The sequence below is a fragment of the Anser cygnoides genome, chromosome 7 (assembly GCF_040182565.1).
Source record: "Anser cygnoides isolate HZ-2024a breed goose chromosome 7, Taihu_goose_T2T_genome, whole genome shotgun sequence".
Lineage (NCBI taxonomy): Eukaryota > Metazoa > Chordata > Aves > Anseriformes > Anatidae > Anser > Anser cygnoides.
This window is the reverse complement of record NC_089879.1, coordinates 24,566,304-24,580,910: the sequence shown is the minus strand read 5'-3', so window position 1 is coordinate 24,580,910 and position 14,607 is coordinate 24,566,304. Positions and strand designations below refer to the sequence as shown.

At 45.8% G+C, this 14,607-nt stretch overlaps 1 protein-coding gene across 6 annotated transcripts in view; it reads right to left on the bottom strand.

Annotated features, from left to right (window-relative positions):
• Positions 1 to 14,607, bottom strand: part of MICU1 (mitochondrial calcium uptake 1) — a 97,545-nt gene that overhangs the window by 81,450 nt on the left and 1,488 nt on the right. For 2 of the 6 annotated variants that reach the window (XM_067000275.1, XM_067000276.1), the window contains exons 3-4: positions 12,231 to 12,319; positions 1,676 to 1,837 (exon numbers count right to left, since the gene is read on the bottom strand). In XM_067000275.1, the coding sequence (XP_066856376.1) occupies positions 1,676 to 1,836 (161 nt within the window). In that variant the 5' untranslated portion in view covers position 1,837; positions 12,231 to 12,319. Of the gene's footprint in view, positions 1 to 1,675; positions 1,838 to 2,972; positions 3,152 to 10,148; positions 10,173 to 12,230; positions 12,320 to 14,607 lie in introns of those variants that run through there. The other 4 variants (XM_067000273.1, XM_067000274.1, XM_048069349.2 and 1 more) reach the window with 3 other exon arrangements.

Below are 14,607 nucleotides of genomic sequence, written 5' to 3'. Positions count from 1 at the left end.
TAAATGAATACCGTATGCCTGGACGTACTTCTGTTTTACAATTACAGGCATTGTGGATTTACTTGATAGCTCAAAGAAGATCTTCAAAGTCCATACAAATCTGTTCAGTGTTTTACAAATTTATAAAAAAAAAAAAAAGAGAGCAAAGAAAGGAAAAAAATCAGAGTAAGTCGCTGCAGACTGATCAGGACTCAGGAGATCACGGACCACGCCACTGCAAAGACACTGCCTGTATCTGATTTTATCGGTGCTCTCACCTGCGCAAGGTCATGCCTGGTCACAGCTCCCAGGGGCCTGAGGAGCAGCCAAGTACTCCTGGAGCTAAGATCACTCCTGCAGATTACCCAGCCCCAGCACTCATCATACCATTAGCAGCTCTGCTGCAGGCAGCACCGTCCTCCTGGTAAAAGGTAACAACTCGGCTGTTTCCAGAAGCAGGGGTGAACCTGCTGCAGGAGGGAGATGCTACCTCAGTGTCTTTGGGAGAGCTTGAGGTAGGACGTTACGCCCTGCCTAATTGGTGATCACACAGAGGATGTTTCAAGCAGAAAACATGCTCGATTCCCTGCCTGCAAAGGGCGTTATCTTGGCCATCACCACAGAGGCATTCAGCCTCCTCCTCTGCACGGCTGCGCATTCAGGTCCTGCAGATAAGGATGAACTATGTAACTGTGGATTACTTGTAAAATGTAGCGTAAGCTGACGCTGCTGGATCACGGCATTCTCCTTGATCCAAGCAACTCTTAAAAAGGCAACACCATGGTTGACAACCCTAGGAACAGCCAGAACAATTAGCATCTTCTTCTTCCCGTTATATTAAAACTAGAGCCTTCTAGCCAAAGAGGCTCACAGAAAGCCAACAAACCACCTAACACTGGAATGAAGGGAGGTGGGTTTTCAGCAGTGACTTCACTTGCAGGCTCTAATTGCAGCCAGGAACTCAAGTGACACGGCTGGTGCCACACTGCTTTCATGTTTCAAGACAGGTGAAGAGAGTCCTTGATTTACTTCAGATGTGACACAGGCCCAGGGTTCAGCAAGGGGCATCGCAGGCAGGCACAGAGATCACCATTCTCCTTGCAGTTATGAAATCAAGCTTTGAGCTTTGTCAGTAGGTACACTGACTCCAGCCCTTTAAAAACCACGAGTCTTGCTTGCAGATACCTGACTGGCGAAGGACAGACCATCCCCTTCGGCACCTCCTTGTTGTTTTATTTGTGAAGCAGCCAGCAGAATATAAAGAAAAGCAGTGTAGCATCCCCTGGCCCAGCACACCGCCCTTTGCAGCCCTGCCAGAAGCTGAAAGCATTGCGTTGTCACCCAGCTTGGCTGAGTCAACTGATTTGTTTGCACAGCACCACAGACCCAGGCAGCATCACCACGCAGGAAGAAGCCTGGCAGCAGACCCCACCAAGGGCAAACAGCCTGCGTGGGAGACGGCTACAGAAGGAAACTCTGCAGCCCTGAGCTTTGTTTAATCTCTCTGACCACTCAGAACAGCAAGAAGCTCCACAGAGGGTCACCAGCAGCACATCCTGTTCCTTCCATGCAGCAGACGCAGAACCAGCAATAACACTTTACAAAGTCTCCTGCAGATCTGAAGCCCATCTGCAGGCACTTATCACAGGACCTAGAGCTGCAGGAGGCCTGAGGCAAGAAATAAGAGAAACGTTACCTCTGCCAAAGGAGCCTGGCGCTTGCTGTCACCGCAGTCGTCCCTATGAAAGCCGCCACCACGAGCCTACGCCTGGTCCTGGGGTGATGTGCTGCCCCGTGGTAACGCCGCGAAACAGCAGCCAGCCCTGCTGCGGCAGGAAGAAATCGAAGACGAAACATCCTGTCGAGCAAGAACAATGTATTATTAAAGGAACAAACAGTTTTGAGCAGCCGACTCTCACGCTGACCCCCAGCCTGGAAGGATGCTAGCGTCCAACCAGCAGTCTGTGTTTTCCTGAAACGGGAAAAATGGCACAAAATAACTGTCACAGCTGATCATTAGCTGTCCAGAAATAGGGGTGTAACCTGTCTAATAAGCAGCAAATTAGAAGTATTACATCTTGGCACACACCTGGCTAACACACCTTGCTGTCACATCCTACTTAGCTGCCCTTACAGCATTTTTTGAATTCCTCTTCAACCTTTCCCCATCAGATTTCATTAAGAGGAAATACTTGTATGTCCCTGTTCAACTGCCAGGGCATAGAAGATCCAAGCAGATCTTGAAAGCAACGACACCAAGTGAGTAATGGCCATTCGCCAGAGGGAAAGACAGATGGATTTTAGAAAGCAAGTTAAACCAAATAACAAGCAAACCAACCTGGTAGGAAAAACCTCATTCATTTTAAGCTTCCCTAAGAAAACCCTACTGTTCTTAAACCACTTTCTTTTTTTTAGCTAGCCTGGAGCAAAACATTTATATTCAACTTTAAGTAGCAGGCAACTTTCAAAATGTCAAAGCTCGTAAAATACAATCTGTACCCTGTTACACACACAACAGTTTGGAGACGAATGAAAACCCAGACCTACAAATCTAAACATTATTACAATGGAGAAATCTGAACTGCAGAAACATCACCTGATAACGTACCCGAGCTATAGGAGTCGAAGCAATTTTTGCTAGCTCACAAAATTGAAGACTAAGGGCAAATGTTCACTTCAAAAAGGAAAGCTGCTCTTTTTTTTGGTTGTTTGGGGAAAAAAGGCTTTACTTCAAACAGATGCAAATTCAGTCTTCTGATCACAGGGGTCAACCCATGCATGACAAAGCATGGAAAGGCCTTGATTTAAGAAAAAGTTGGGAGCAGAATTTTGGAAGAATTCCCAGGGCCAGCAAAAACACCAAAAATGGAAAGCGGTGGCCTGATTTTTTTTCCACCTTCATTATCCATTCTCGCTGTTCTGCTCAAATATTGCCAGGCAGTGAATAAATAATCACAGAATACAAATATAAAGTTACAACTGGTGGTTTCTACCTGCTTGTGCAACACAAAATGCCAGCAGAGATGCACCCTGCTCTCCTGTCTGCGCCATCCTGGTCCGTGGGCACGCTATGCCCAGCTCTGCCTCTCTGAGCAGCACGGAGTTTGTATTCCTCTGGGCACACGTTAACAACTAAGCCTGCAGTCAGCATCACCATTTTGTTGATTCCTTTAAAAATAAATAGGCTTAAAATCAACGTTTTAATGGAATTCAGCAAGCCAGCAGTGCCTGTTCTCCAATCCTCTGCAGCTCGGAACAATAGAAGATTTTGTTATGAAAACCAGCTCTTATTTCAAATTATTTCCATCCTACACAAACCTGATGTTCCTGTTTCTTCTCCAGGGATGAATTTGTTACGTATGCAGAGAAAAATCTGCAAGTGTTATTTTCACAGAGAAGCTAATGCGGCCCTCACTCGAGTTTCCCCTCCTAATTACAGCTCCACATGCACAAGATGTAATGGATAAGGGAAGCGCTGCCAGGATCATTTCATCAGTCAAAATGAAAAATCAAGCCCCACGGTGCTGACTCTTGAGCTGTAAAAGATTTTACAAGATTTCAGCCTGGTGGCTTTCATACTGCATAAACGCACTGAGTCCCAGGAAACACCGAATTACCAGCTTCATCCAAGTTATCCCCACTCTTGGCGCTGGGATATTCACCCAGACAGGGCCCACGTGGTAGCAGCTGCCTGGGACTTGCAGCAGACAGCTTCCCTAACAACTCAAAAATGAAGAATATACTTACTGTAGATCAAAAAGCACTTGGGAGGCTGAGTTTTCCATGCTTCCCATCTGTAATTTCACAACGTCCCAATTTTTTAATCACAATCACCATGCTATCACAGGTAGGTTTTGTTAAATACTCCAGGCATTGAAGACAAGATCACTCAAAAGCAGGTGAGAACTTCCGAAGAGGTTAAAAATAAGCATCTTGCCCTACAGCAGCCAGAAGCTTAACAGCACGATCTCCACTCGGATGAGGACTAGAACTGGGATAAAGAATAAAACTCCCAAGAACTGACGTGGTTACAGCTTGCTGTAAGAAACGGTCCCACAAGTTTTGCGTGGTTTAATACAAGAAATTATTTTTTTGTACAGAGTAGCTCAGAAAAGCCTTAACCTGAGAGCAACGAAAACTGGGACTAAACAAGTTTTCTTGATGTGCTAGCAACCTGTTCAACAGATTACTGCTACAATCAGGTCATTTTGGATCTACATGTAGGTCATTTTTTTGTCTGTTGGCGACTTCATTCAACACGCCTCAAAGCTCACTCCTCAGAGCCACTCCCAAACACCCCAAACCAACCCAGCCAACAAAACCACCACATCCCAGACCCAGAAATGGATTTCCCTTGCTAAGAGACCTGGCAAAGCACCTCGGTCTCTGGCTGTCCCCACGCACATCACTGCGGTGCAGCTCTGTAGTTTAACGGGTTTCTGCCCCAGCTCCGGCAGAGTAAATCCTCTTGTATTTGTAATTTAACATGAAATGTGCTGGCATCTGAAATTCAGGAAACCCACAAACCCGTTAGAAAAGCACCGCTTCCAAGCCCAGATACAACGGGCATCATTCAAGCAGAGGACATGCAAATAGCTTTAAAAAAAGAAATGCAAATTATTTCAACAGCTATATGCATTCTTGCTGAATGCAGATGTTTTATTTTCCATAAACGACCCTCCCTCTGGCAGCCTGTTTCGCAAGGAAACTCAGACAGGCTCTCTGCTTTCCCCCTCGTGCCATGTCTAGAGCATCAGGAGTCCGACCCTGGATGTTTGCATGCAGGACCTCATCTCCCCAATTTTTTTTATGCATACACCAAAAAGAACAAAAAGACTTGCTGCTGCTTTGCTTTTCCAGTGCCCCAGTTAGCTGATGGCTTTGGGACTGAGAGCCCAGCCTGGGGAAGGGGGACTCATCTGATCCACAGAGCTGAGCGTGGTCCTTTTTGAAAGGCAGAGCACACTTAAAACAACTGCTTGGTGTTGAAGCTGGCCTCAGTGGTGCAAGCACGTGAGAGGAAGAACAGTAACTGACTAAGGTGATGGCTGTTTAATTTTTAATCAGGGAAGGGTTCGCAGGCACTTCTTATTTGAACAATTTTACCACGACATGGCAAGCTTGCGCGTTAGTGCAGAATGTCAATTGTAAATTTAAATGAAAAATATTTACATAGTAAGATCATCTCCAAAAAAAAAAAAGATTTGCATTTACAAGGCTTTGCTTAGGCATAAAGTCTTCTGCAGGGACTGGCACAGACAGAGCCACTGGAAGGGCTTTCTTGGGCCACGTGTTTATTAAAAACCCAAGTTTGATATTGTCAGAGTGCACCAAGACAGCCCAGCAGCCACGAGAAGAGAGTTCCTCACCTAGTTCCATCTCAGGCACTTTTACCATTTTTTTTTTGGCCAGTTTTACCCCATGAAAAGGTTCAGTGCATCTCCCGCAGTAAGCACAGGCCAGTGAAGTGCACTGCTGCTCACAGCTCAGGTGCATCTTTCCAGCCCCAACACATGCCTTGTAACAATACTGTGTGGGTCACGAGTATTATCACCCCGTATTCAGTACTAACCCTGTAGTTGCAGACTGCCAGCACCGAGGTTTTCTTCTCCATCAGACTCACACCCCTGGATAGTCTGTGGGATACCAAGCCCGTGGTTGAGAACCACAACAGCCGGCATTTCACTTGGGTCATTTAAGAGAAGAACCCGGCACAATGGTTTTGGGCAGCACAACCCAAAGGGATGGGGTTTTTGGGTACCCAGAACTGATTCACGCGGAAAACCCAGCAGGGTTTCATGCCGCACTTGGAAAGACCGCACAACAACTTGGGTGGTGTTAAAGAAACAGACCCACTGCAAAAAACACATGAAGCCATCAGGAGGACAAGCTCTTCCCTCCTCTTACAGGGACCTGTGGCATGGCAGCTCACCTGCAGGAGGCACCTTTCTGCGTAGCTCTGAAGCTGCACGGAGTAAACCTGCATCCAAAAAGCCTTGAAAGCACCTCTGGATACTACTAAAGGCATTACAAGTATTGCTCTTACTTGTTCCAGCATCAGACACGCTCTGACAGGGAGGTCAGGGACCACAGCTCTACAGCGAGCTCTGCCTTGGTTCTGCAAGTCCATCGTTTAACGGTGTCACAAGGATCAGTGGAACTGCACTGAGGTGCCAGAAGCTGCCAACTCGGGGCCACATTTCTCATCCTAAGGGCCAAGCAGAAGGGATGGCCAGTCCCCTAAAGTTGTGTTAACCAATTTAAGCTTAAGACCACAGAATTAATAACACGAGTGTGCTGGCTTGATATACTTAGATGAGTCTGCGATGCAAAAACCAGGAAGGATCAAACCTGCCCCCAACCAAACACTCAAATCATGCACCTGCCCAAACTGGGAGTGGCATTAAAACCTAACAGGAAAACCAGACAATGAAGGTACCCTCGGGATATGAAAGGCCACTCGGTCTGAAGGCGTTTTGGTTGCCTTTGGTGAAAATTAACACGCTCTGTACTTTTGCAGCAGGCCTAAGCTGCAGGTTTCTCAAAATCATGTCTGCGTGCGCATGTTTCACTCCTGTCGATGAACACTATTTCTGTAACCTGTGTAGCATGAAGTCAGCCTGAACACAAGTTATTTTGACTTCTCCTCACTTCCCGTTTGACCCTAGTACTGTTCAGAGACCTGCACAAGTGTAATTCATAGGAAGGTTGCCCCAGAGGTGAACTCGACCTACAGAAGAGTCTGGATCCATTTCTTCTCCCATCCCCAAGACAGACCCAACTCCTCCTGCTTTTTTCCATCCTCCAACTCCCAATTTTCAGCTTACCTAGTGCTCCTTTCAGATGAAGGATTACTCACGTTACTGAAGTTATTAGCTTACCAAGGCTCATAAATCAGTTTTGAGAATGAAGATGAAATCTAATAGCAAAAGTAATTTCTTCTCGGGTTTGAGTTTGGGGCAATGCTTGATCACATCCATTTCACCAGGGAGGGGAACTGCGCTTGCTTCAGAGCACAGTTCAGGCTGATTGATTGTCTGCAAAGCATCAATTCCTCACACAGCCAGATCTTTAACAGAAAGCTAGACCACAGCTTGGCAATTTCTTTTTAACTGTCATTACAGCAACGGCTCACCTCTTCCTAAACGCCTCAGTCCTGAAAGTGAACCAGTCAGGAAATAAATCAGACGGTCTGAGCTTAAAGATTTCCCCTTATGCTATCATTTACACCTGCACTCCTTCTTTCTGGACAAACTCTGGAGCTCGCCTTCCATGGTGGAAAAGGCACAGGACGAGGGCTTCCTGGCCATATCTTCCTATTTGTGCACGTCAAACCTGCTCCGGCCAATCTCTAGCTTCAGCACAGAGATTTCTTGGTAGCTTTAAACTGTCAAAGATTCATGCAGAAAGCCCTTGGTGCTGATTAGGAAGCTCTTGGTGTTTAAAATCTCAGTTTAACGTTGCACTGGAACACATTTGAGCGTTCAGCAATCATCCTGCCATTAACACGGCTTACTTAGTACACCCATTTACCCAGGTGATACCCATCAATATTCCATTATTTACGGCATCCTCATCTCATGAGTTGCTTTTATTCTGTCAAATGGATCCATTCAGCATTATGAGGTTCTCAAAGCAAAAAATAAAACAGCAAAAACATGGCTAGGTGGAATCAAACCTGTACTACCACCACTTTTACACGTATTCTCCCTCGATTTAATGTGCACATCCATACTGGTAGCAGTATTTGAGTAACATAAACCTCCATTTCACTTAACTATCAGCTGCTCTAAGAAAACAACAAAACTGGAAGCAATTTCACTGATTTTTAGTGCTGAGTAGAAAGTACAACACATTGGGAAGATGCACACAAGATTTTCAACCTAGCTTTAATACAGCATGATTAGTAATCACAACGGGTTTATTTACTAGCTAACCCACTAATTAACTTGGTCCTGACCTTGCCTTGGAAAGGGAGGCAGGAACGTTTACCCACTGGGGACAGATCTTTACCCAGGCACCTTCAGACACCTAAGGCCCCCTTAGGGTAAAAGCTGTGGTGCCAACTTTTAGTTTAATTAAAAACTAAACTAAGTTTAGTTTAGTTTAGGCCCGATTTAAGAGCGCAGAAGCAGCGCTGCCTGGCAAGCTGAGCAGCAACATCCAACCTGCTGGCTGAAGAGGACTCGGGAATGCACGCAGGCACCAAGAACTGCAGCTTCCGAGAAATAAAAGAAAAACATGCTCAGCCACATATAAACCAATTATATGCTTTACAGAGGCACTGAAAATATCTTATCCCTGCTGAAGGCGCTATCTAATCGCTGCTTGAGACAGCAAGACTCCAGGAAGGCAGCGGAGCTTTTTAAGGGCCAACTACAAACTTCCACAGAAACGAGCACAGCTAAATACTGGTTTTTCCTGGTTAAAGTCCTCCTTTTCTCTCCCCCTGCGCTCAATTGCATCCGTTTCTGCAGCTTTTCTACACAGAAAACATGACCATAATTTCCAGAAAAGACGACAACCTCAGAAGCCTTTCAGTAACTCTTGGAGCTGTAAAACATCTTACCTCATCCCTTAATAAAGATAACGACCCTGCTTATTGAACTGCTTCTACCTTTATCAGCCCAAAGTGAAGTTTTCTTTTCCAAATAACTGTTCTCAAATAATCAGGCCATCTCTGCAAACGCCTGAGCAGCCACAGAAGCAGGCAGCGTAGAGGCATTTTCACAGGAGGAAAAAAGTTACACTGATTTGAAGGAGAAAAGGTTTGTCAGAGAGCTGTTGGTACAGGGGTAGGAAACATTTGTGCCTTTTTTTCTGCAGAAAATCACAGCCAGCAGGAAAACATCTGCTTAATGACCCCACTGATTTAACTTGCCTTGCAGTTTGTGTTGATGGGATGTGATCTAGCAATTTGAACAAAGAAAGGTGATGTTTGGGACAGGGAGAAAGCGAACTCTACGTGGACACATTGGAACAGAGTAAAGCAGTCCCCCTGGGCACCCCACGGGGAGAACACAAACAGTAAGCTGGGCTGAGACAAGTCTCAGAAGCACTGCCAAGGACCCATTCCTAAACAGCCCATTACGAAATGATAACAAAAAGGGCCTTAGGTTTTTTTTGCACTCATTACCCCTTTTTTCTGAGAATTCCTCACTTTCACACCAAGTGGAAAGACCCTCCCTGAGGCTTCTGCTGCTGACAGCCACCTACCTGTACATCATGCAAACAACAAATCCCAGAGCAGCTAAAGGAGATTTAAGAGGTGTTTACAGCTTACTTGGCTCTAAGAAAAGTGATGTTAATTCTTGATGAATAAACATTTCAAAACAAAATGATGCTGGGAGAAAAAAAATAAGTAAACGGAAAAAAATTAAAGCTTCAGTACACTGTGAATGTGTTAATTTAGACGAGATATCTGCTGACACACATTCAGTTCCTGAAAAAAAAATAATTTCTTTTTGTAGGTAGACAAGCAGAGGATCATCTCACAATTTGATACAGCACAGTCTGTACCTTTTTTCCTCTGCAATGTGGAGGAAAATGACTTGTTAACTCACTGAGAATTTCAGTTCACCATACAATCATTTCTCCCTGCCACAATGTCCGCAACAGAAACATCACCTAACCCAGCCAGGACCACTTGCTTCTTTAGAAAATTGCTCTCCTGGCCAGAAAGCCACACTTTAAAGTACCCAACAACTTTTAAATACAAATATCACCAAAACAAATACAAAGGTCGCAGCATCTGCATTTCATCTACCAGGCAGGAATTACTTGCTAATTCAATAGAAGAGCACTGACTGCCAAAAAAAGAAAAAAGAAAAGCAAGTCTGATCTGCTGCAGCTGCTTTTCCAGCAACAGGTTATCGGGCTAATTCGAACGTGAGAGGAGAAAAAGGAGACTGGTTCCCACCACATCCCGCCCTGCAGGATGACATCCAGGCGAGCCAAAAAGCCTAGTGCCCCTCAGCAGGGGTTTGACCTCGCAGTCCACCAAAACTGTCTACTTGATGGTCTTTGGTTTCATGTTAAAGACCTAAGAATTCTAGCAGTAAGGGGAAAAACCCAAGGGTTTGAGTTTGAGTAACCCTGGAGACTTAAATCGAAACCACCAGAGAAGCCAGCTATCTCCTATTTAAAACGCAAAACCTGAAAACCATTACCTGAAGCCACAGGTTTGTTTGCTGGGGGACAGAACAAGGGTGACAAGCTGTCAGAGGCCACAGGGACAGTGAGGAAGCCCTGCAGTGAAACAAAGGCCGTTTACACAAGACTTTTCAGGCTACACATCCATGGCTATCATACACCAGCATAAGCAGCACACCTGCCCCTGGCCATGCATTCCCACCCCAGCACACCCAGCTACCCCATTACTCTCGACAGAGGTTCAACCCAGACCGCACGAAGGAAAACTCTACGACAGATTTCCTTGGGGAAAAACAGTCACCGCCGTCACAGACGAGGAAGCAGGCCAAGGTAACTGAGAATTTACTAGTCAAGGACTTTTCAGACAGTTTCGCAGAAGTTGCAGTGAAATACTACACGATCTGAACCATCCAACTGCCTATTTTTTCCATTTTATAGCACCTTAAATCTCTTCCACTGAGGACAAACCTGTCAAAGACTTTTGGACGTTATGTGCTTAGACAGTTTGTTGCAGCTCAGACTTTACGGTCTCATTTTGTGGCGCAGAAGCGTTCCCAGAGATACCACGCTGAACTGTGTTAAAACACCATGCACCAACAAAGGCACTGAAAACTGGGAAGAATTAAATAAGTATTTTTATATCCCAGTTCAGTCCATCTCAGGAAGTGTTACTGCAGCAAATGGAACAGCATCCAACAACATTTCTGTAATAAACCTAACACGATTGCTACACAACTTATTTTGCTTGAGAAATACAGGAATAGCTGTTTGCACATTCTGGATCTAAACATAACTGACGGGTCCCTCAAATATCAGCTGAAAAATGTACTGCTTATGGAATACTGCCTCAAAGCAAGGCTTATTCTGGCCTTTCAAAGTAATGTAGTGATATTAAACGCTAGTAATTGAAGATTATTCTGAACAGAGCACACCTCTTGCCAAGGGGAAGAAAGCCAGCTGGTAGGGGCGGCTCTGAATGCACGCAGTGGGGTCCCCCAAGGCTCTGGGTGTGCCAAAAGATGGAATCGAGTTGGTTTTAAGCTCAGCACAGGGTTCTGCACCCTAAACATATTATTATCTTCTTATGGACAAAAAAACTGCCCACAGGTACCAATAAACCAAACACTGAAGTACTTTGCTAGCCTGTAACAAGTGCAGCTTACATACACTGTTGAGGAGAAGCACAACAGACAAAACAAACTGGTACGAACCCTGCAGGAGGCAGATACATGCCTTCCAACAGACACTAATCTCCAGAAACACCCGCAGCACTTATCCCAGGCCTCCTGAGACTCCAAACTGTTCGCAGGTCTTGCAGCTTGTCCTGTTAAACTGCCCGAGGGTAACGGTCTGATTTGTCCTCCGAAAACGCAACCACAACCAGCAGCTTATCGGGGAAGCTGACTTCCCAGCCTAAGAGGTACGAGAGGAACCTCTCCTCGTCCTGAGAGCAAACACGAGTTGGTAACGGGTTACACAGACTTAAAATACACTGTTGAATATGTCCATTAGACTAGCATACCACTGACCAGCACAGAATTCAAGCAGATGATTATAAGCCTAAAGGCTTATAAATCTATAAATCTGAAAAGGTTTATAAACCTATAAACCTGAAACCAGTGGCCACCCCGCCAGATCCCGGAGAAGTGGGCATGGAAGATGCCAGAATGTGTTTGCTGCAGAGCACATGGTTTAAACATCTTTACTCAGCTTTTTTTTTTTAAATATCTCCCTACGCTCACAAAGTTTTAACTGAGCACACACAAACAGAGAGTTGTTTTTCTGTTTTATGTCTTATCAACATGGTAAAACTGGGGTTGGGTTGGCAGGGAACGCCAGGCAGAGTTCTTCCACCACTCGCTCCCACGTCTGCTTCATTCCTGTTCCCACATCCAACAAAAATGTGAGCACAACTCTTCACCCTGCAGAAAGGAAACCTTGCTTCCTGCAGCATGGGGGAAAATTCTGGGTCAACACCTCAGAACGGGAGTAATTCCAAGCAGGGCAGCTTGAGGGGTAAATGTCAGCCAGATAATTAGTTCAGCACAATTAGAAGTAGGGGAAAGAAGGGCCCCAACAGGCAGCAGCACCATCCTTACCTGCCTCGTAAGCGTACTCGCTCCCTGTTGGTGGGTCAAGCAGTCATGAAGAATGCAGGAAGTTCTCTCAACGACTGTAGGGCTGTGTTCTAAAAATGAGAGAAAACATAATAAAGATTAAAACTGTCAGCTGCAGCAGGTTTCATATAGTTTCCCTCCTGGCAGTTGGGCTCTGCATAGCAGTGCTCACACACATCACCCCCAGTACTCCTGCTGTAGCACTCGCACCTCACACTGCCTGCCAAACAAAGCCAGAAAAGGAAAGAATGGTCATGCAGCTGAAAAAAGGCCAGCCAGGCCTTTGCTATAACTCAAGTCTGAGCTGGCACCTGTGTTTCTAGAGGAGAAAGCCTAGCAAAGCCCTGCCTTGCTTGGTCTCCGTAATTCTAGTCATCGGACCCGATTAAAACAACTTTCTGCACTGAGCCACTCGGTGGTCTCTGTCTCATTAACATTAACAAAGCTCGCAGCAAATTCCCCAAAACAACATCAGGACCTTCTTGGAGATCTTCCCCAACACCTCATGCTTTTTTGGGTGTAATTGGGCAGGCTGCTTGCTGCCCAAATGCACGCGGCTTCCCCACACACGCAGGTACTTTGATGGTCAGGACCTTAAACCCTGCACAAACAACGAGCCAGGGCCCTGCTGAGCAAGAAATCCACAAGCTGTTTGGAAGAGTAGCCCACTGCATTAAGGAAGATCTCAAATATAATATACATGCCTTATTTATTCATCCTTAAGCAGTCAATATTAAAGATCTTGGCCTGCAGCACGCTCTCCCACTCCGTTCTAGTCCAGGCACCCCACGAAGCTCCAAGGTGAGAAAACCCTTCCCTACAGATATCGACTCTCCAACGCCTCAGCACTTAAAATTGTTTCCCCCGCCCTGATGCGTAGAAAAGCCTGTCAACTGCCCCCAGGGAAAAAAAAACAAAACAAAACACAACACACTTTTCTTAATCATTAAATACTAAAAAGAAAAAGTTGTTTGGTGTACGCCATGATATACCGTCTCCAAAGGAGGTTAGGATAGATTTTGATGCCCTCACTCAGTTTTACCACCTTGCCTTTAGTTTAATTAGCCACTTGGGAAAATACAGTATAGGTAAATCATGTCGCGATGAATATCAAGCCTTTCTATGCTCTCAGTTTATTAACCCAAATTCACCCCGCAGGTCCTTCAAAAGACAACCTGCACATCAAACGGTTTGGCCGTTCAGTGAAATCAAAGCTGTTTAACAAACAACTATTAAGAAAAACGTTTTGACATTAGCTTTAAAAACTAAATTAGCAACAATTCAAGTAGCCCTGGCAACAACACTGTTGGCAATTATTCACAGCAACAACAAAAATACATCAAAACGAGAGAGCAGAGACTCCACACTTAGCACGACGCAGCACATTCAGAGTTATTTCTGCTCCCTGTCTCCCTGCCCCTTCCCCACCATCCCACTTGGCTTTTCCAGCAAAGTCCAAAGACATGTGGCATAAGAGAATTATTTTTTCTCTAAGTCTCACGTGCGACTTGAAACAAAATCAAATCCCAGCAGTGATGAGACAACCCAGCGCCCTACAAAGGAGTCCACGAGTGCTGTGGACTAACCAAGCGTGCTTTCAGACAGTTCTGCTGCACGGGGCTGTAGGGGAAAAGCAAAGTCACCAGACGAGCTCCCAACAGCCTTTGGCTGCTCCTTGCTTTTCATCAAACGCACATCAGATGGAGGTTTTTAGAGGGATTCCTGGTTCCTCAGCCGGACCTACAGGTCGATTTTCACTGTTAGGTGACTCCCCGAGCAAGCTGTCACTCCTAAGCCACCAGCAGCTGAGCACGTGAGAGCTGCACTCCTATTTAACGTGCTCGCCTAAGCCAAGCCGTGCCCGCCTGGGCTAGGAGCCACCTGACAGCAAGGGGACACCTCCTGATTCCTCCTCAGCCAGCCTGCGGTGTTTTCAAAGGGAGACGAGATTTCCAGCTGTCCTGCCTGCTGCGATGTTTTCATGTCACGCTTTGGGACAAAGTGGAAGAGTCAAAGAGCCAGGCTTCTGAGCCAGCACCCACCCCAAACATCTCCCAGCCTCTCCTCAGCCCAGCCCCGCACGCCTCACCTGCGGGGACACGATGCTCGCTTCACCTACAGGCTTTTCAGGCAGGAGAAGCTGAGCACTGCAATCTAAGCACAAGCCCTATGATTTATTAACAAAGAAGAAGTCACAGTTACCGAGCAACACTAGCAACTGGGCACAGGGGAAGAAGCCACAGTGTGCCAGTAGCTCGTTTTGTCAGCACAGCTGCCATCCTATAAAACTTCCCGAATACGCTGCAAGACCTATTGAAAGCTTTTTTCCCTCCTCTCAAAAATGAGTCACTTCACTACC